The 22,192-nt window shown below is 39.1% G+C and overlaps 1 protein-coding gene across 1 annotated transcript; it reads left to right on the forward strand.

The window, feature by feature from the left end:
* The first annotated feature begins 963 nt into the window (after positions 1-963).
* On the forward strand, positions 964-22,192 carry EXOSC7 (exosome component 7). The gene is made up of 8 exons (XM_041407782.1): positions 964-1,044; positions 2,397-2,498; positions 3,164-3,258; positions 8,410-8,572; positions 13,032-13,102; positions 17,736-17,859; positions 18,816-18,971; positions 21,585-22,192. The coding sequence occupies exons 1-8, from the start codon at positions 988-990 to the stop codon at positions 21,687-21,689; spliced, it is 873 nt and encodes a 290-aa protein (XP_041263716.1). The 5' UTR covers positions 964-987; the 3' UTR covers positions 21,690-22,192.

A 22,192-nucleotide genomic window follows, 5' to 3' on the forward strand; every position in this document is an offset into this window, starting at 1 on the left:
GTCCTAGAAATGCATCCGCCCTGTCCAGACTGCTGATTGATAAGCAGCCTGCCAATGGGACCAGACCAAGCTAAAACTCCCAAAATATCCATCACTCTTGAAGTTTGCTCCCACTGCATCATGCCACCTGCTCAGGTAGGCACAGCCAGGAATGCTTTGTACACTTGATTGAAAAAGGACTTGTGGAAAGCTGGATAAACTCTGTCAGTGTGCTGAGTAATCCTTGGGAGCCATGGATCATTTTTAGCCAAGCAAGCATCAGTGTGAAGTCAAGATAGCATCTTTTAAAATACTCTGAAAATTATCACACAGGAGCTGTGCAAAAAAGCTTGCAAACTCACATTAATGACTGTTATGAAACTTTCAATTAAGGCTGTCAAAAAAACCCAACCCTTAATTATTGTTTTAATATATCGTGCGAGTTTTTAATCACATTTCCCACGCCACTTTCCCAGTGATATCTGGCACAGGACCAACTGAATCTCCTAAGCATTTGGTTTCTTTCCTGCTCCCGCACCAGCCTTCCCCGCGCACCGCACCTCGCTTGGACCTTTCTGAGGTTAAAAACTCCGCAAGGAAAGTGAGGAAACGCAGAGGACTATGACTACACGATCCATTTCTGTGCACCGGGCTATTTCCACAGCCTCTTGGAGGAGCTTTTGGCAGAAAGCGGGAGCTTTGGTTTTACCGCGAGGGTCAGCTTCTTGGACGGGACTTCGTTGGGGATGCGGGGTGCCCAGTGGGAACCGCGTCCAGAGCGCTGTGCCTACTCCACGTGAAAGGCTTCTAGGGCTTCCCGGCTGCAGCCCCCGCATTGCCAATAGGCAAGGGGAGCCCTCGCTGTGAGGCGGCGGTGCCGGCTGGGCGGGCGGGACACCAGCCCTGGATAGCCGGCAGCTTCCCCGCGGCGGGCGGATGGAAGGCGGGCGGGCAGGAAGGCAGGGAGGAAGCGCGGCACTGCGCAGGCGCGAGCGGGAGGCGGCGGGAATGGCGTCCGTGGTGCTGAGCGAGGCGGAGAAACTCTACATCGTGCACGGCGTGCAGGTACCGGGGCGGGCGCCGGGCGGCAGGGAGCGAGTTAGGCTGGGGAGGAGGGAGGAGAGGCAGCGAGGGAGATCCTTCCACCGCTGTGGGTGGTGGCGAACCTCTGGAGTTACAATCATCGCAGCACCCCGAGCATCGGAACGGGAAGCAGGCTGAGAGCGGGACGTGGATTTGTTTTCACAGAATCACATAATATGCTGGCGTGGAAGGAAGCCACGAGGATCACCCACTCCTGGCCCTGCACAGAGCACCCCAAGAGTCACACCACGTGCTTGAGAGCATTGTCCAAATGCGTCTTGAGCTCTGTCAAGCTTGGTGCTGTGACCACTTCCCTGGAGAGCCTTTTCCAGTGCCCAGCCACCCTCTGGGTCAAAAACCTTTTCCCGCTGTCCAACCTAAGCCTCCCCTGACACAGCCTGAGGCCATTCCCTCGGTCTGTCACTGGTCACCACAGAGGAGAGTACCTGCCCCTCCTCTTGGAAGTTGTGGATGCAGTGAGGTCTCCCCTCAGTCTCCTCCAGGCTGAACAGACCAAGTGACCTCAGCATCTCTTCAAGCGACTTCCCCTCAAGGCCCTTCAGCATCTTCACTGCCCTCCTTTGGATGCTCTCTAAGAGCTTAATATCCTTCTGTCCCCCTTTGCTCCTCTTTCCTTGCTCTTCCCTGGCTCTTCCTCAAGTTATTGCTATGGGATAGAGTTTTAGCCTGTAACTTAGTGAAGGAATGTGAGTGGACAAAGGAGGAAGAGTGAAGGGTGCTTAAGGAGAAGCCCCCAAGATAAAAGAACTGTATCCTTACTGAAATTTACTGAAAAACAACCAGTTTTTGTGGGAGCAAGCTGTATAGTATCAGAGGATGTGGAATATCCGTTTGTGGAATACAAATGGATGAAAGCATTTGGAAGGCTGTTGTATTATTTTTGTCTGCTGGGGTCCTAATGACTGATGTAGAAGTACTGAACTTGTCTATCCCAGGAAAGAGCTGGGTTGTGTTAGGTAAAGTATCACTTAAAGCCAAGACCTTTGCAGTTTTGAAATCTGAAGCTTTCTTTTGAGAATTAGAGGGACTTGGTGCAATTCCTGTCTGCCTGCAGATTGCTTGTTACAAGCTCTACATAAGTGAGACATAAAGAGTATAGTTGGTTCTTTTGTATTCCATGGTGAAACTACAAGCTGTTGCTTTTATATCGTTTTTGCTGCTGCATTTGGTACAGGAAAAGGAAAGTTTAAAGTCAGAGTTTTTTGTTTGTGGTGGGGTTTTTTTGTTTGTTTGTTTGTTTTGTTTTTGCTTTTCATTACTGATTCCCTTAGCAATATATTGGTAAGGGAATCAGTAATGGTTGTCATACTTAGGAAGACCTTCGTGTAGACGGTCGAGGCTGTGAAGACTACAGATGTGCAGAAGTAGAAACAGATGTTGTATCAAACACAAGTGGATCTGCAAGAGTAAAGCTGGTAGGTAAATTTCTTAGGGATTGGGTACCTTGCTGGTGAAATTGCTTGTTCATGTGACTAGTTAATCTGATGCTATTTGTAGGTAGGTTTGTGTGTGTAATGACGTGTGTGTGTAACTGAAACTATGGGATATGGAAATAATGGCAGGATGTATAATTAGTTCAGGCTGGCCTGAGCTGGATTTTCTGTAAAGTGCCTGGACAGCCTTCAGTCTGAGCTAATCTAACATTTAATCTTGAAAACTGAAGTCGCTGTTCTGCCTAGTTTCTGGGAGAGGCAAAAATTTCTATTCCTTTAAAATGAAGCAAAACTGTTTCTGATGTGTTGACTGAAGAAGAAGATAAATGTACTGCGCACCATTATGGAGGTTCTGCAGAAAGAGCTGTTTTCAGAACCAAAATGACAGAAGTAGTCTTGGATAGTAAGGATCTTTTTAACCTAGAGATAGGTAATATGTATGGTAATTGTTTGAAGAATCTTTTTACACTTCATATTGTCCTTCTAAAGCCTTTGCCTTTTTACAAAAAATGTTATTTTAAGTTCACGCTGATAGAATGATCTGATAACTGAAAGGTAGAAATGTCAGCTTACCACAGACATTTAAATTAAACAAATAGTTCTGTAATTATGATTCCACTTGTGTGATGTGTTTTTTTTTTTAATAGGGAGAAACTGATATCTTGGTAGGCATAAAAGCTGAAATGGGGACACCGAAGTTGGAGAAACCAGATGAAGGTTACCTGGAATTTTTTGTTGACTGGTTAGTATACTAGAAAAGAATGAAATAGATCTAATATTTGGAATAAATGACTAATCAGATCTTGCCATTCTTCAGAAGTTTATGCCTTCATTCCACTAACCTACTCTAGGGGCTTGAGTAATAGAAACCAGTTATTTTACTGTTTCAGTAGCAGTGAATGTTGAGAAATTTTCTGCTGGTCCTGCAAACCCAAAAGAAGCAAATCAGCCAGAGTTAAAGAATGAAAAAAGGTAAAATAAAACAATCCCAAATTGCATGGCATCACTGCAGCTGGAAAAGGGTAATAGTTCAAGTACACACACTTGGAACCAGACTTCATGACTAAAATGTCTAGCTGTTGTTTTTACCATGATAAAATAGAAAAAAATCTCGTTCAAAAAAAGTAAGTTGGAAGAAAATAATTGACCATTACAGACTGTACTTTAACTGTACTTAAAGGTTTGCTTACTTTGTGAATGCAGTGGAAAAAGTTTGAAGTGTGTTTAGTACAAAAAGAAAACCTCCCCCAGTGTAAATTGCAGATGCAAAAATTAATTCAAAATTTTAGTGTTACATTTATGAGTGAATCCATCTTTCTTTAACTAAAAGGGTGTTTGTTTTTAATCAGATTTCTTGCATTTTGCTACAAATGGACTGTTGTTTATCCTTACAATCTTGACAGTGTTTGAATTATGGAAGAAGCTAGAAGAAAACTGAGAACTCTTGTTTTCAGGTTGCTCTGAGATAGCACAGTGACATCTCAGTGTTAGTCTAAATTGTCTGCAGGCTGAGACTACAGTATCCATGTCTTGCAGACTTACCCAAAACTGTTCTTTATGATTTAAAGCACTTTGGGGACTTCTCATAAAAGCCTTGGCATTGTCAAGTTGGCTGCTTTGCCTGTGACATCTCTTTAAATTTTTATTAAAAACAAAAAAATGTTGCTACTCTGACATTAAACCAATATACCATTGTTAAAGCTAAGGTATGAGAGCTGCTAAGTGTATTTCTGATAATCTTTCTGACCTAATTGTCTATATCTGCCTTAATGTTGGTATGTCACATAATGCAGCCTTATCTAAGACTGACTCTGTACATCAGTATGTTCTAGTTAACTGTGGAAACTTATGCTTTAAAGGAAAGCACTCACCTGTGAATTGACAGTTTGTTTAAAATTGCTGTTCAAAAAATACCAGATGGGAAGATGATCTTGGACGTGGTCCAGCTGTCAGAACTCATGTATGAAGTGTCTTAGACAGTACATGTTTATTGTTTTGGGGTTTTTTTCTGGTTGTCTCTACATGAAGAAAGTCCACTGACAGCAGGGACATTTAATTCCTAAAAAAAGTGGTCTGTGGACGTGTGGCAATTCTGTGACACTTCTTGTATATGGAAATAGATGTTAAAAAAACTTCAACTCATTAATGTTTGATTGTGTTAATCAAACTGTTAATCAAATGTTAATCTCTGCTTCAGGGGATGGGAGGGAGATGGGCATCAATCTTGTGGGAGTTGGATTTAGTCAGTTCAGGAAATCAGTAATCTTTAATTTCTGTGACAACAAGATCCAAGGGCCTGAACTTTAGAGTAGTCACTTGTCACATGCTTGTGGCACGGGGAAGGGTGTTCTTTAGCTTCCAGAAAGATGCAGAAGACAAAAAGTGAAGTGGAGGCAGCTTCCCTCTGTCAAGGGGAATGAGCTGCTCTTAGTACCCTGATGCTTTGCAGACTGCCACTGGGTGGTAGTAACTGAGCAGAATTCCACCTTGAATCTTCTGGTGAAGTTCCTGTGTGTTCTATTTGGCTTTTATATTGTTGAAGCTAATAATAAAAACTCAGACTGACGTGATTACTATCTTAAAATGCTTATTTCCCAAAACTTTTGTGGTTTCTTTTACTGATGAAGATAATCATTTGCTGGATCATGTGTATAATTCTCTGCTCCAAACTTCTATTTCTCTTTATTCTGCTCTGAGTCCTTTACCTGAAATCTGAGGAGCACACTTAGTCCTATTTTGAGACAGACTTTAATGCGAATCTCTGGAGGGGATGATTTTTGGGGCACTGATTTGTGATCCTAGAAATTAATTATCATAAAACAAGTCTATGTCCTAATATGTGTGATATTCTTACTGCCTTTCATCACTGGAGAAGACATTCATCCTGGCCCTTGATGTTGAAAGACTGCTATGTCTGCTTGTCTCACATTTAAGTTTTGTGGCTGATCTGATTTATCACTTTGAAACTGTAAGAAATAGAAACAACAAGAAAAGCAGACATCTGAATTCTTTGAACACATCAGATTTTGTTTGTGGAATTAGGGAAGCAAGGAATATATTTGTCCAGATCTGACCATCTGTAGATTACAGTATATTAATGGCCTGAGCAATAAGTGAGAAATGTTTAACTGTTGCAACAGAAAGATTTTGACTGGCAACAGGAGGAGTTTTGAAATTCAGTAGAGATCTGAATAGAGTGCTAGTAGCATCATTATGCTTGAAGAGGAGTCTCTGATTGTTAGGCAATGTGACACTGAAATGATTTTGATAGTCTTGAAAGCTACATGCTGCTTGGGCATAGAAAGTCTGTACCACTACTAAGTTCTTTCTGTTCTCCGTAAGCCAAGTTTTTTGCCATTTTCTAGTCTGTTAAGACATCCTCTTTCCAAATTTTGCCCAGTATAAGTTGTTGCAATAGTCTGTAGGCATTAGGTGGCAGTATTTACCAAATAGTTATGATATCCTGCTAGCCTTGCATCTTTATTTTATTTTGATTGCAAGGAAATGAAGTGTTAAAATGATAATGGAATTAAGATGCAGTGAAATGTACAGTGATATTCCAGTTGAGTCTTAGGCTCTTTCTGCTCACTGTCAAAGCATCCAATCGTAATCAAAAAATACAACATTTGATAAAACTTTGTGTTTAGAAATAATAATGAGGCATTGATTGAAGTTTGCATAATTCTTGCAACTTGCCATAAGGATCATAATGCTTGTATAACTATGGCTTAAGCAGAATGGCTTAAACAGAATGATCTTGTTAACTCGCATAAAAGCTGCTTACTTGGTAAGTGCTTGTTTAATACAACCTGAAGACCTGACTCAGCACTGAGTTATACTTAGATCAGATCCTGTCTCATAAAACTGGTGTCTAATAACCCTGAATAATATTGTGTGTCACACTTGCAATGCTTATTCGTGTAGCAAATATAGTTTGGAAGTGTAGATCACTGCTTAATTGGCAGTAATGTTTCTTTGTATTTTTAAGCATGTATAGTGCTATCTGTTTCTAGTAGCAGCAAATAACTTCTATAAAATCCAGTAGTTCTTCCTGGCATTCTGAGTTTTCATCAACTCTGCAAAATAACAAGATGGGAGAGTTACTGTGAGGTAAGAATAATAGCAGATAATTATATGTCAGCTTATAGATTCTGCTGTATTATTGGCACAGCTCACTTGATGGTTTAAGTCACTCCTTGATAATGTGAATCTTCAGTTGTTTGGTTTTTGGTTTTTTGTTTTTTGTTTTTTGGTTTTTTTTTAAGGTGAAAGGATTATATTCCAATACTTAATTTTCTCCTGTTTTTGTATTCCTGGTGTTTTGTATCATCATATAGACACAAAACATACATGAGAAATTTGCCCTGTGACATTCCCCACCAGAGGAATAGGGAGCGTGGCCATTACAGATTTTGAGCAGACCAAAACTACTTCTGTGTAACCACTTCCTTTGATATGTTCTCTAATGAGAAATTAATTTGGTGGAGGTCTGACTGGTTTGTTTTAAAACAAGATTTGCAATGCTGCTACAGGTCCACTGCTTGAGAATATTCTTCCTCTCTCTATAAACCAGAGGCTGGGTTTGGAAAATTTGCTCATTGTTTTGCTGTATATGCATCTCTGGACATTTATGCTCTTATTTTGTTGTTCTTTGGAGGGAAGGCATTTTTTGTTAGGTTTGGGGTGGGTTTTGTTTGGTTAGTTTGGTTTGGCTTTTGTTTGTTTGGGTTTTTCTTTTTGTTTTGTTTTGTTTGGTTTTTTGGTGGGTTTTTTTGTTTGTTTTTGTTTAGGTTTTTTTTTAGTGTTTTTTTTTTTGGTTTTTTTGGGGGGTTTTTTGGGGGTTTTTTTTTTTGGTTTTTTTGGGGGGTTTTTTGGGGGTTTTTTTTTTTGGTTTTTTTGGGGGGTTTTTTGGGGGTTTTTTTTTTTGGTTTTTTTGGGGGGTTTTTTGGGGGTTTTTTTTTTTGGTTTTTTTGGGGGGTTTTTTGGGGGTTTTTTTTTTTGGTTTTTTTGGGGGGTTTTTTGGGGGTTTTTTTTTTTGGTTTTTTTGGGGGGTTTTTTGGGGGTTTTTTTTTTTGGTTTTTTTGGGGGGTTTTTTGGGGGTTTTTTTTTTTGGTTTTTTTTTTGTTTTTTTTTTTTTGGGGTTTTTTTGGTAGGCTTGTTTTCTTTTATTATTAGAAGTTTCTTAGCTATGTACCAGGCCCCAGCACCCGAGGACTTTTTTGCATGACTGCTCGTAAATAGTTTGTTACGTTGGAATCAGGGAAATGAAAACCGCAGGCTTTGTCAGATCCCTTGAGGAAAAGGGATCATTTAGTTGCTGTTCCCCATAAGCTGCAGGGAGTAATGGCATGCTTTAAGGGGCTTGATAGCAGACAATACACTCAGTAAAAAAATTACCAATTAAGGTCAGGCAGGCATGTTACTTACAAGAAATTAGTATTCTACTTGTCATGTCATCATATCTTTCTCTTCTTAGCCAGTCTCTTAATAATTGAACATTCAACTCTCACTAGGCTGTCTTGGTAGCTGTTGTGAACTTAATACAGATGTCCCGCTTTTTTTTTTTTTTTTTTTTTTTTTTAAAGAGTTGAGGTGATAGAACGTGACAGTGCTTAAGAAATAATCTCTGAGAGAATTCACCAAATTTTACTTTAGTTATAACTGGGGAACTGAAGATAGTAGTGGGATTTAGTTAGTATTTGTAACAAAATGTCAGTATATTATCTGCATCAAAACCTTCTCTTATGCAAAATGGAAATAATTTCTTTTCAGATAGGATGCTTATTCTTGTACAAAGAAATCCTTAGATCCTTTTAATGCTTTATATTTAAGAAATATTCTTTGGATATTTGCTGCTTCACAAGTGAAAATATTCTTTTCTTTCTTTATCTAGTTCTTCAAATTCTCCTGAGTTGGAAGGCCGGGGAGGAGAAGAACTTGGCACAGATATAGCAAATACACTATACAGAGTATTCAGCTGTGAGAACAGTGTAGACTTGAAATCCCTTTGTATTAATCCCAAAGAGCACTGCTGGGTTCTCTATGTGGATGTATTGGTAAGTACAGAAATGAAAACTAAGATTCAGCAAAATGTTTCTAAGGCAGAGACTGACTTAGCATAGCCCTCTGTATTTCTTTGTTTAAAAAAAAAGCTTCTCATTATGTGATATAATGTATCACAGCATGTATGGCAGTTTTCTATCTACTTATAGTAGCTAATCACTAATTTCAGCTTGCTCCTTTTCTGCTCTTCTTGATGCTGCTGTACCACTGCAGAACTAATAAAACATTGAATACTCTGAATGTATCTCAGATAAAAAGCAGTGATCTTATACTGACAAGGAAATTACCACTAAAGAAGGGTAAACTCCTCTTCCAAGCTAGATGTAACAGCAACTATATTGCTCAAGTGTAAATTATCATGGGTTTATGTTAGCCCTAACAGAACTGTCCATCTGTCTGGTTTTTGTACTCTTACCACAAGTAATTCACTAAAGTAAAATAGAAACTTTTTTGGCAAAAGCTAGGTTTAGCCTAGGTGCTTTTTGATGAAAGCTGTATATGTGTATTAAACATAGAGGATAAACTGAATATTTGTTCCCATGACAATAATGGACACTGAATTTTATGTGTACAAATCTGATGCATACAGCAGCTCAATTTCCAAATATGCTGCATTTAAAGCACTCTGTCTTGGGAATTTCAATAGAAATCTGCCAGTCAGACTCTCCTGAGCGTTATTTCCAATTCTTACTGGTCCAGTGTTGAGTTTCTGTTTATCAAATTTAGAAGTGAAATATGTTAAGTGATCACTGGGGTCTGTGAAATAATGTGCAAAATGTTAAGCTCTACAGCCAGAAAATTAAATACAGGGATTTGTTGAACAATACAGGAACATTTAGACTAAGACCTAAATAAATGTGAAAATTAGTTCATTAGTATTTAAAGCAGTAGCATTAGCCTAATTATAGTAGATACGGTACAACAGTCCAGCTGCAAAACGATGGAATATGTACCTCTGCTGAGTGCTTTAACAGCCCAAGTCACTGGCTTATTGCAGCTTGGCAGGGTTTAATGGAGAATGAAGTGTTAGTTCTGAGAAATCACACTGGGGCCTTTAGTTACTAGGTAATTACAAGCAGAGGTACAGAATATTAAATGCTGTGCTTATTTAAGCAACATGCTGCCTAATGTTGCATAGGCACTGCATAAACAAAGATTTCATAAAGCTGTCTGCTTCTGTGTGTGTGTGTATATATATATATATATACACACACACACACACTGTTCTGTATAGCTTTTGTTTGAGATACAGCTGGTCATTATATGATTCTTCCTGGACAGATTTGTTGATTGTCCACAGTTACAGAGAAAAACAGCCTCTGTGTTTTCATGCTACTAATTGTATCAGAATTATGAACGTCAGGGCATCAAGGCATCACTATGTTATGTGAGGAATTTTACATTTAGCTCTTTTTACAGTGCCAATAAAGAATCTGTTGCAGGTTCATAATTACGACTCTAAACTTGATTAGTCTTTTTGATGTTATATTCTGCAGGGATTTTGTGTGTGAGCCTTTGAAGAGCTGTTGGTACAGTTAGAACAAGATACTGTTAACATTTCTCTCTTACTCTGTTCTACCCCCACCTTTTTTTTTCCACCTCAGTCCTCTGTATTTTCACTTTTTGGACATATTTGTAATATTTCCTTTTCTAAATAGTAGACATGTATATTACATGTGATAGTGTAGGTGCCTGACACCTACAGATTTTCCTCAAGCTGCCGTTGCTGAATCATTCCTATAGAATTTTGCTTTTTATAGGTTGTGGTGTAAGGATGACACTTGGGCTAATATAAGGAGCAACTCATATTATTCATCATTTGAGGGAGACAGATTCTGAATATAAAAACAACATTCATAGAGGGTCCTTCGGGTGATATTTTCCTTCAGAATTCCTGGAAATTCTTTACATTGGTGTTTGTGTTGCATAGAAAAATTGGAGGGAAAATAAACCTCAAATCTGTCGTAAAGCTGAAAATACTGGTACCTTGCAGTCAGGTGTGAAGGTACTTGTCTGGAAGTCTCTCATTCCAAAAGACAAAGATCCAGAAAGAATGTTATGAGCCTGGAAATACTCTGTTGCTATGCAATTTAACCATGTGCAGTTTGAGTGAAACACCTATATTCAGCTCCTGTGTGTAAACCAAATGTGACACATGCAGCCTCAAAAGATAAAATAGTGTGTTTTGCAGTCATGCAAAAGCTTTATCAATTAAAAACGTCTCTCAAATATTTTCTAGTGATCATTGTACTTGGGAAATGCTATAATTCTGTACAATCAAACTGGGAAAAAATCACTTCAGCCATGCACACCACAAAGATGCAGACACATGGACAAACTGAGATACATCTGTCAAAGGTGGAGAATATATACCTTGACCTTTCAGAGTGTATGCATTCTTCTTTAATAATGGAGGGAGTTCCACTTCCAAATAGTAGCTTATCAACGTGGAGTACTGCAAAGGCCTGTTCTCACCCTCTCTGTGTTTCCCTCAATTTCTTCCTTTTCTAAGCAAGCCATTGATGGCAGAAATAGGAAGCTTTTAGGCATTTTTGAGTGGGTTTTGATATATATGTATAGCCTTCTCCCCATAATTTCCCCCAGCAGCCTGCTGGGCTAAGGAAGGAGAATCAAAGTGTGGAATCTCTTATAATTCCCTATCCAGTCACAGTAGATTGTGTGTCAGGAGGACAGGGTGCATTAGTGTCTCTTGAAATTTTTGCAGTTCATTAATGAGCAACCTTCCAGGATTTCGTAATGTTTTCTATTTCCCCTCTCCTGCCCCCAGTCTGATTAAAAAGAAGTTAGGAATCTACTTTTGGAGGAAAAGCTTTTCTGAATAAGGTGAGGTCTACAGTTAGACAGTCATGTGTTATCTTTTCTTTCCCATAACTTTTTCACTTGCATATCAGTAAATTAAAAGCAGAAAAGACCCCTCTGCTTCCCATAACTCACAGTTGTGCAGACTTTCTTAGTCCTAAAAATAACTAAATAAATAGGGGGGATGTCAGTACAAGGTTCTTGAGCTGAGAAAAGTGTTCATTCCTTTGTGGAGGAATTGTTGCACCGTGCTCTGTGCAGGCAGTGTTCATTGCCTCTAGGAGCCACTGTAGTACAGATAAGGCTTTAGAACAGCAGCCTGAACACAAGCCTAGCAACAGTGCCAGCACATCCCATTATTGTGTTTTAATAACAGAGATATTGTGGGGCTTATTGTGTTATCGAGTAAAATCCAATAACGACTGAAAGGGGCAAGTTAACCTCTCTGTATCCAGCAGCTGCTTGCAAAGAAATAATCTGATCACCTTTGTATTTAGCTTTCTGTCCCAACTTTTTGTCATTCTTTTTACACTATTCAGTCTGTCTTCATAAAAACTAACTGTCTTTACAGAAGATCTTGCTTATTATTTGCTCCCTGTGCAGGAGTTTATCTCATTTTAAAATAAATTTTGAAGAACAATCAATGTAGTCAGGATTGCAAAATGTGTTTTACTCTCCTCATACAGTGTAGATTGATGTTACAGAGAGGCATCCATATGTTCTTGCTGAAGTAGTTCCAAATGCCTGCTCTGTGTGTGTGTGTCCTCAGGAAATAGTACTGGCAGCTGGGAGCTGAGCTTGTTAGAGAAGTGACAGTGGGCTATGGACAGACACATCTCTGACTTGTCTGGCAGCCTGCAGAAGGTATTAGTGGTATGGGGAGCCCTCTCTTTTTATCTTGTACACAGTGCTGCTTTCCCCTTTGACTGTTGTTCCTCCAGTCTTCGTGGGAAGAAGCTGAGCTAGGCTCCCTCCACACACTTCCCTTGTTGATAACACTCATTTGAAAAAGACTTTGACGTCAGGCTCTCTTTGGATCACTTAGGGCTACGAGACAAACCTGACAATGACTCTTTCCCATAAAGAGAATAAATCATGATGTGCCTTCATAACTGCACCTTATATAACCTGCTTTCCATACCATGTTCTCGGTGTCGGTGTGTGTTTCTTCTGTGAAAGCAATTCTCCCAGGTGGTTTTGTCCATCTGATTTTTTTTTAAAGGCTCTTCTTTGAAATGAAATACAGAAAATTGATTGGCTTAATTTAACACTAAAGAATTAATGTGATGAGTTCATAAAAGGTATTCTGGCCGTAGTCTAGATCAGAACCTTAGCGCAAGAAGATTAAGAACAGTGGTGGTTTCATTTCAGCTTCTATTATTAAATTTTATCATTAATTTTATTATGAAGTGCATTAACTCTTCTATTTTGCATGTATAATACAGTTAGCTGAAATCTTAATTTCCTATCTGTTTCTTTTCATAGATAGGCTTTAAAGACAACTTTGTTTTTTAAAAACCTGTTCTGGTAATTGATTTTCTTCCTTTTCAAGTAGGTTTAAATAAAATAAAGGCTTCATTTAAAGCCACTAGACTGATTTTCTTTTAAAGAGATTCTTCTTTTCCTCCCCAGTTATTGGAATGTGGTGGGAACATCTTTGATGCAATCTCTATCGCAGTGAAGGCAGCTCTCTTTAACACCAGGTAAAGCACAGATCTTATTTCATGTGGGTAGAAGTGGCATGGGAAGTGGAAGAGAAACACTCTCTGTGAGCAAAACATTTTTAATGCTTAATTATTTAAATGAGTTCCCAAGACAGCTTGCATTCAGATACAAGGCAGTCATTTGCATGCAAGTACCATAAACTAATGTTATTTTAATTCGTTTTCTAATGATCAAGTGTCGTATTGCATGTTATGCACAGTCATGTTCACAGTGTAACTTTTGTTGTAGCCAGATCCACAAAAGTAGTGTTGACCATATGGTTTTGTTGCAAGTATTTGGAGGCCTTGGTGTTGATGCCTTGTGGGTTTGAAACAAGAAGTATTTACTGATATGTGATGCTCCTGAATAAGAAGCCCTTTGTCAGTGTTACTACTGATTTGCAATTAGCCCTGGTTTTCTACTTTTGATTTTGTTCCCATTAACTGTCAGCCTAGAGTTCTTTTTAAAACCAAGAGGAAAAAAGTGGTAGTGAGAGATTGTGGGCAGGGGGAAATTATGTGTCTTTAAAAGAACTTTGCTCCACGCATTTTAATTCAAAGAATGGGAAAATAAAATCTGGTAGAATGAATGATGCACGTCTTCTCTGTGTGTTTTTAATAAGACTCACTACTGTTTTTTCTGTTGTTTCTGTTTTCTTTATCTGTAGTTGAAAGGGAATACAGCGTTTTATAGCACCCTTGATAAAAACAACCTAGTGAATAGCTTTGCTAGAAAACTTACATTGCAAAAATAGCTGGTAGAGGTTTGAAACCTAGACTGCTGCAAGCATAAATGTTTTAAAAGTGGATCTCAAATTGTTCATCAGCATTAATTAGAGATCTGCTAAAGTCACTAGTGTAGTTCTGGCTTATTTATCAAGGAATCAAGGTACAGTACTAGATCTGGAAAAGTATGTGCAAAAAGAAGAGGAAAATAAGCTTTTGAAGATAGGCAGTATATCAGGTTATAAACACTTTAAAAGGGATAAGGGGAGACTTATCCATCTGAGACTAGAAATTGTATGTGTTGCTGAGAAATTTTTCATGTTAATCAAGTTCTCAGCAGTAACTTTTAACAGTAGATTGTTTTTATAACATTAAGAAATACTTTTAGAAATGTAATGGCTCACAAAGGAGTTGGCAGTACAGTAAAAAGAAGAAATGCCTGTATTTCTGTGTGTGAGTTGCCAGGATGCAAAAGTCATATAGTTAAAACACTTACTACCATGTAAGTTGTTTTGCAGATCCACAGCTCATACTTTATTTGTAAGATAACTAGGTCTTTTTTCTTACTTTAACCAGAATAAAGAGAGACGATCATATAAAAAGTAGTGAATTAAATAAGTGAATAAAAGAACATGGACAGCATGATGGAGGGTGTAATTATTTTAATGTTTCTTACTTATTTTTATTCCTCTGACAACTGTGTCCTTTATATAATCTTCAAGCTGTGGGCAAACATCATCTCGTCGTCAAGCTGTGGACTCACATCATGAGTCTTGTTGAAGTTGAGTGTCATTTCAAAATGTGGTACAGTAAGACACTGCCTGTTGAATTTTTACCTTTGAAAACCCTATCTTGTTGATTTGAGCAGGGAGTGCTAGTACAGCTCATCTCATACAAGCTCAGAAAGTCAAGAGGTGAAATTCAAAGTGAAAACCTGTTGTCCTCATTCACTTTTTTCTCTCCCTTTCCCTTTATAGCTACTGGGTTTTCTTTGGATTGACACAAGGTTGTTCAAGAATAGCTGCCTGTTCTCTATAAAGTATTATTCCTCAAACCAGAAAATATGTCAGTTTGAAGATTGCTTCAGATTAAGTGTTCTGAACTGTGTTTGACATGTGTCCTCTCTTTGACTCTTGCTTTTCCTACTTTGTTTACAACCAAGTTTTTGTTCTAAGTGTTTTCAGATCTTTGCCAGCCTTGACTAGAGCATTGGAACAAAGAGCAGGGAGCTCAAGCTGCTGTTGTTTCTTTGAAGCTGCAAAATTTTAGATATTCAGATAGGCATTTGAAAACTTCAATTTAAAATCTTGCTCTAAGCATTTTTGTAATGTCTGTGGACACATCTTGCTTTTAGAGCTAAGTAAATCCAACATCACAACTTAAGGAATTTTGCTCAAGACTTAGGGAATTTAAATCCTTTGAATGCCTGACTTGACTTGTTCTCTCCCCTTCTGGCATGGAGCAATGGCAATGGAGCTGGTTTAGGGGGAATATTTACTCCTCACAGTTTTGTATTGTTCATCGAGTTCTAAAAACTGCTATCAAGATAATGTGCACAAGACAGCAGATACCAGGCTTTCTTCTTACCCACGTCTCCCAGATGTTTAAGGATGGATTTACTAATGATGGAAGTAGATATTGCAAAATGTTCAGCTAGCTACTGTCTCAGGACATTAAACTTGGTCCCGTGAAATGTGCCTACCTACATCCGAGGCTGCAGAAAATAGTTACAAGTTAGGCAAGTTACAAAAACAACGAAGCTTATAAAAACACAACAGCCTTGCAGATACCAAGGTTTTTGCTGCACAGCGTGGTAGAGGCAGAGCCAGTGCTTGCTTGGAAGGGTGAGACTGCTTTTGCATTTGTGAAATCTGGGTCTGCACACATAGAAAAGAGCACTGTTTGTTACAGGACTGAGTCTTGCTGTACAGATCTCTGCCCTGATTAGTTGCAGGAATCAGAATAGAAAAATAAAAGTTGCAAAGTAATCATGTACAGCTATTTCTTATGATAAATCTTCACAAGCTGGGAAAGGGAATCTACAGTGTTCTGGAAAAGCTTTGTGCTACATTCACTTTGCATAGTTTTTCTGTCCATATACCCCCTTTTTCTGCAACTGTGATGCTGGTGTCTGATCTTTTTGCCTTTGCAGTATTTCCAATTTACACCTCTCTCATCTGTTCTTGGCCAAAAAAGCTCCTTGCAGGCATTTTTCAGATATTAATTGTGGCAACTTTTTCTTGCAGACAAACACTGCTCTGGTTTCAAAGCTATTTTAGGTTGAAGTTAAAAATTGCTTAATCTCACAGATTTTCTTAAAATCTTGCTTTGTTTTTTGAACACTACTCTGGCACTTACACCTCTTCCTTGACTAGGCTGTTGTCCAGTGTTGTCCATTGTCCTGTGTAGCTTGAGGGTTAGTCACTTAGTGACTTTATTTCATCAGCTTCTAATGGAATATTTTAAACTTAAAAATAGGCTTTGATGCATTTCTAATGAGTTGAAAACATGTGGAGTTTCATTTCTGGAAAAAGTGCACATCACAATTGTTCTGCTTACTCAAAATCTTAGTTTTGGGTTGGCTCAGGCCAATGTGCTTGCAGGGAATTTGTTGTCACTGGAGCAGAGTTAGCTGCTTTGAAGTACTTGCCACTACGACTTTTAGCCCCAAATAACTAAAATAGTCTTCCAAGGATCAATCAAAATCACTTTGTGTTGGTGGGGGGAAATGTTCATTAAATGAGTCCATTTCTCCTCTTTTAAAGGAGATTTGTTACAGAGGGCATAAAAGAATGTAACCTTCGGAGTCTAGTTACAAAATACAATGCTACTGCAAAAGCACTAACATAAAACCAGATTGTGGTTACTGAAGTTAGCTGTCTTGGGACATCTTGAAATACTTTGTTTTCAAGTGCAAATGTGTGAAAGAGAGAGTAGTGCGGGTGAGTTCTGTGTGTGTTTTATTGGCCAGTAATGCCAAGTCTCTCAGTCAGCACTCCATCCTAGCAGGCACCTGGATAAATGAGGATGTATAAGATGCTGACACTCTTGGCAGCTTGAGATACCATCTTCTACTAAATTATTTTAAACTGCTTTATTTATTATGCTAAGGAAAGTGTCTTAAATCATCCCATAAAACTTCCATTAGATGGCTATCACAAATACAATGTATGTACGACTGATAAGGAGCCTGTCTAGCTCATTGGTGAGAGAGCTCATCATTCACAGCTGAGAAGAAAGCATTTCTTGGATTTCTGCCTGGGTTTTCATCACTGCTTCATCCTGATATGTTATATATTGCTTGTATATCTGTCCTTAGAACAGTAGAGTATCTTGCCAATCTTCTCATCTTGCTAGAGAAAGGATTTTACTAATGTCACCTTTTCTCTTCACCCCAAATCTCTTTAGCTGGTGCTATTCTTTCCTGAACAGCTTTACCACTTGTATTTGCTACTAATGTCACACCTTTGCCAAGCAATGCAACTGATGTAATGCTGACAATTTTACTGTTGTCTGCAAGGTTGGGAGCCACAGAACAAAAGGGTTCAGTCTTGGTAATTTTTCTCCTGTACACGTATGACATTCTGGTGCATACAAAAAATTCTTCAGAATTGATTTGTGTAAGTTCCAAACTATTTTCTCCCCATGTAATAGTGTAAAGAACAGCTCAAATTTTAACTGTTTGAATGATGTAAATATGATGATCTTATCCTAAATATTTTCCCACTTACAGTGTTTTCTTTGTAGTCTCAGGGAGTGAGTTGTTAATACTTTGATCACATTCTGTCCTGTTCTGCTAAACATTTTGCCTCATTTAGAAGAACAGGGACTTCCTGGAGTTGTGACTGTATAACAGCTGTATTTGTTGTGTGTTCTGGCAATGACTCTGCACCTTATGTTTCCACAGAATACCCAAAGTGCGTGTTCTGGAGGACGAAGAGGGCACCAAAGAGATTGAGCTGTCTGATGACCCTTATGATTGTATTCGACTCAACGTAGATGAGGTGCCCTGTATTGTCACACTAAGCAAAGTAAGCCTGACAAATTTCTGCCTTTCTGCCTGGAGACTCCAGTTCCTGTTAATTTCAGCTGCCATTTATTTATTTTTCCCTAGAGATAAAATTAGAGTTACAGAAATGGGCAGTGTCCTCTATGTATATATTTGTTTGTCTTTGGCCTTCTAAATAAGAACTTTTACTGAATAATGGGATTTTTTGCACCTCTGGCTTGTAGGTTTCTACTTGATGCATTCTTAAAATGCATCTTCTTGCATGCAGAGGAGTTGTTTATTATTTTTCATCTGCTCCTTGCTTAAGATACAGAGCAGCAGATATCTCAGTATGTTAAAACAAGAGGTCGCTGTGTTCAGGAGTGGAGGTTTCGTGATCTGCCTGGAGTTACTTGCTGTGTATTTGTTGCTGAGGACAGAACTCCATTTTCATGGGTGCAATACCATCCCTTTCCATTCAAACAGGTTTTTGTCTTCCATACATAGCACACAGCTAACACAGTTGATTTTATGGGTGCTGCATTTTCCATTGCAAGTGTCAGTGATTGGCTTAGGTGCCTGGAAGTTTGGTTGGCATTTCTTCTAAGCAATTTGCATAAATAGTAGAGGGGCCATTGCTGAAATGAGGGCTTGACTGAGTCTTGGGATTTGTTATTTTCAGGTAGAGGGGAGCAAAGTCTATACTTAGAGTTGCAGGAAAAGGTGAATATGGAGTTTCATACAGATGAAAGGATGGTAGGAAGGAAAAAAGTATGTAATAAGGTTTATCCCACCTCTATTGTTTATGTACCCATAATCTGGGGTCAGAAGCTGTTTAAATCCTGTGCTTTAAATCCTGTGCTGACTGTTTCCAAAGGTCACATGATTTTAGGATCAGAGGCTGTAGATAAGTAACAAAGCCACCATTCACAGTTTGATTTCTCTATGGGGGAGCTTTGAGAACTCAGACTAATGCATTGTTTTGTCACTAACTTGCAGATTGGATATAGGCACGTGGTGGATGCTACCCTTCAGGAAGAAGCCTGTTCTTTGGCAAGCCTGCTTATTTCAGTGACCAGTAAAGGTGCCATCACTTCTATGAAGAAGGTGGGGAAAGGCAGCCTGGATCCTGAGAGTATTTTTGAAATGATGGAGGTAAGGAGTGTTGAGCAGCTGACTGTCTTGGATGATACTGGATGAACTGGAGCTTGGATGTACAGAAAGCTTCAGTAAGGGCTTTTTGAGCAGAGATGTTGGTGCTTTGATTTGGTGCACGAGGGACTTTGTGAAGGTCTCAGGCAGTTTCTTTGAAACGGATTCTGATGTGAGTGGACACTGTCTAAAACTCCTAGATGCCTGAAATGTGTGGTACTCACATTTGTTTCAGGCAAGTACTTCACAGCTGTAAGACAGTAAAGCTTAAGCTGAGAAACTTCTGAGAGTATTTTTAAAGAACATGTTCCCTCTTTTATATCTTTTAAAGACTGAAAGAGCAAAACTTCTAAAGTCTCTATAAGAGCAGAGGTGGTGTTTGGAATTGGTGGTGCATGGTGTTCTAGCACAACTCATTTGCTGTATGATAAATGTACTGTTCTCACTTTACTGTTGTTTTTCTTTGCTTCCTTGTTGAGTTTACAATCTGTCCCTACTTTATAAAAATACTAGTATCTGGATATTGTCCACATTCATATAAGATCCATTTTAAACCCTTCTTCAGGCTCTTCTTAAATCTGTTCTCCAGTGTAAATTCTCATGCCCGAGTTTGGCCTTGAGCATGAGACAGAAGTGGATTTTGAACTTGAAAGTCAGAATGAAAATTATGTAGTTCAAGCTGGCTCTGTTTCCTAGAGACACAGGGCTAATTTCTGCATGGCTCTAGTGAGGAATGCTGAAGTTGGATCCAAGTTTGACAACAGTTGGTCTCAAGAGGGAATTACTGAGTATATGGCACTTGAATGTGTCATGATGTCAATCCAGAGTGCTAATCCCAGTGGTACCAGTGGGGTTTTTTATCTGCATTCAAACATGCCTTTCATGCCCCTTACCTGGGTAGAGAGGTGTTATCTCTAATTCCTCTGCAGGAGTGAGAGATAAAGCTGATCACAAAAAAATCCCAAAATGTTTTGTGTAAGGTCAAAGATTATCTGTTTGGTCGTGCCTTAAGCTCAACATCCTGATTAGGATATCAAGAAAAACAAAAAGGCCTGGGAATGCCCAGTGGAGGAGCTGAGTAACCAATGTCTGACACCTCTATTCCCAAATTATTTGGCTGCCGGTCAGGGGATCTTAGGTTTTTCCTCACTGGTAGAGAACAGACATTCTAGGACATATCTCTTAGGAAGGGAGTTTCACTGGAAAGTTTTGGGACACTGCCAAAAGCATAAGGCTTTTTTGTTTTGTTTTTTTACTGAGTTTATGATCCGATCCACTAGAGAGGCAAGCAGGAATATGATGGCAACAGTGTTGGGTCAATACCAAAGCTCTGCACAGATCCCACTTACTTTGACCTGGGGTGAGTGATGTTGTCCTACATTTGAGGAGAAGAAAGTTTATCAACCCTCTTGACTCTGAACTGCTGCAGTGATCTTTCTCCCGGTGCAGAGCTGTAACAGTTCTTGTTCTTGTGCCCCCCATTTGTGTAGCTTTACTCATGGTCTCTAGGATTGACAGCTACCCTGATGCATCAAAGCTCTTCCCAAATTTCCTTTGGTACCACTGGCCATATTCTGGCACCTGGCTCTTCAATTAAAAATATAGCTTATTTTCAGGTTTGTGCATGGTTTCAGTAGTTGTTGCCAGGAGGTGAAACATAATTCTGTGTCAACTGTATGACTGACCTAGGCTTTGCTGCATAGGTCAGGAGCCAGTAAACTCATTTTAATATAATCTGCCTTTGGCTCTCTAGGGGTGAGTAGGCTTTTTATTTCTGTTTGCAGTCAGTATTTCAGGTCGTTTAGAGGGACCCTGGGAAAGCTCCAATGAGCAATACTGCCTTAAGATCTCTGTTTCGCCACTTTATTTCACCCTGCCTGTAACTTGCACAGTCTTACTTGGGCATGTGGGACGAGTAGAGGTCAGTGCTGGAGCTAATCTTGTTGGGTTTTCACTGCTGGAGTTTATTTCTGTAAAGAAAGCATTCTGTTAACTGCTTTAAGGTCCTTGGACAGGACAGAATTACACATATGAAGGATCTTATCCTTATCCTTATCCTATGAAGGATCTGCCCACAGAGTGACTTGGTGGTGCAGCCAGTGTGCATTTTGGGCTTCTCTGGCCACAGGACAGGGTGTTCAGCTGGCCTAAATTCTCTCTGCTGATTCTGAGCACATTCAGAAGAGTCTACTGAACTTTCTGTTAGTAGCCTGCTTTGCTGGTCAGGTGTCTCTTGTCCTCTGGCAGCTAGAATATTGTTTCATGCTCTGTGTGCTGGCTGATTTGAATGTGTGCTTATGCCTGATGTGAATTTAATTTGTATTCCTGGGTGATCCAGTGATGTGCAGACCTGGTATTAATGATTGTGGAATGCTTCTCTGATGAATGAGAGCACTGGCTTTGTGTGTATGTTTTTTCCAAAACTTAATCAAGTTAAAATGAAACTTTCACCACCATTATTTTTCTAAATTAAAAGTGTATTTTAGGATACCAGCTGGTGTATATGAATCATCAAAGGGAAAATATTTGTCAAAAGGAAGTGTTCCGTAAGAGTTGTCTTCCTGCAAATAAACATATGTCTCAGGTTTTTTTTACTTTCTGTGCTTTGCTTTGCAGACAGGACAAAGAGTAGGCAAGTCACTTCACGTAGCCCTTCAGAAGATTTTGGAGGAAGAAGAGAATTTGGGGACTTCACGACCAAAAGTTGGATTTCTAGGATGAGTTTTTATTAAATGTTCAAAACTGTTTTTAACTGATTTTGCAATCTTGTCAGTTTGTATATAAAGAAAAGGTTGTGTGGTTTTTGTTTTTTTTGGTTTTTTTTTTGTTCCAGTAGAGTCATCCTTCTGGTTAAGAGGCTTTCAAAATGTTACTGAGTATTAGTAGTAATAAAGAAAGCTACAGTTAAATGCAAATAAGCAAATTTGAGGTGCTTTCCATACAGGTAACTGCTGGCACCCAGGAAGTGCAGCAGCAGCACTTCATAATGCAGCAAAACATAATGCTGTTGCCTGGGAAGTGCTTGAGTCTGTTTTCCAGAGTGACTGGTGTACTTTCCACTTAATTCTGTTTGCATTTGTTTCACTTCTGTAAACCAGCTGCTGTGTTCTAGAATGCATATGGGGCTGTCTTCAGTGCAGAACAAATGAGAGCAGCTCTAGGTGGAAATCTTCCTTCAAATTACCTTGCTCTTTGAATAAAACGTTGTTAGATTTTACTATAAA

The sequence above is a fragment of the Onychostruthus taczanowskii genome, unplaced genomic scaffold (genome assembly GCF_017590055.1).
Source record: "Onychostruthus taczanowskii isolate IOZ18803 unplaced genomic scaffold, ASM1759005v1 scaffold28, whole genome shotgun sequence".
Classification (NCBI taxonomy): domain Eukaryota; kingdom Metazoa; phylum Chordata; class Aves; order Passeriformes; family Passeridae; genus Onychostruthus; species Onychostruthus taczanowskii.

Coding starts and splice junctions, on each gene's coding strand:
- EXOSC7 (XM_041407782.1), top strand. CDS start 988: ATGGCGTCCGTGGTGCTGAGCGAGGCGGAGAAACTCTACATCGTGCAC. Junction 3,259..8,409: donor CTGGAATTTTTTGTTGACTG/GTTAGTATACTA, acceptor TTCTTTATCTAG/TTCTTCAAATTCTCCTGAGT. Junction 8,573..13,031: donor TTCTCTATGTGGATGTATTG/GTAAGTACAGAA, acceptor TTTCCTCCCCAG/TTATTGGAATGTGGTGGGAA.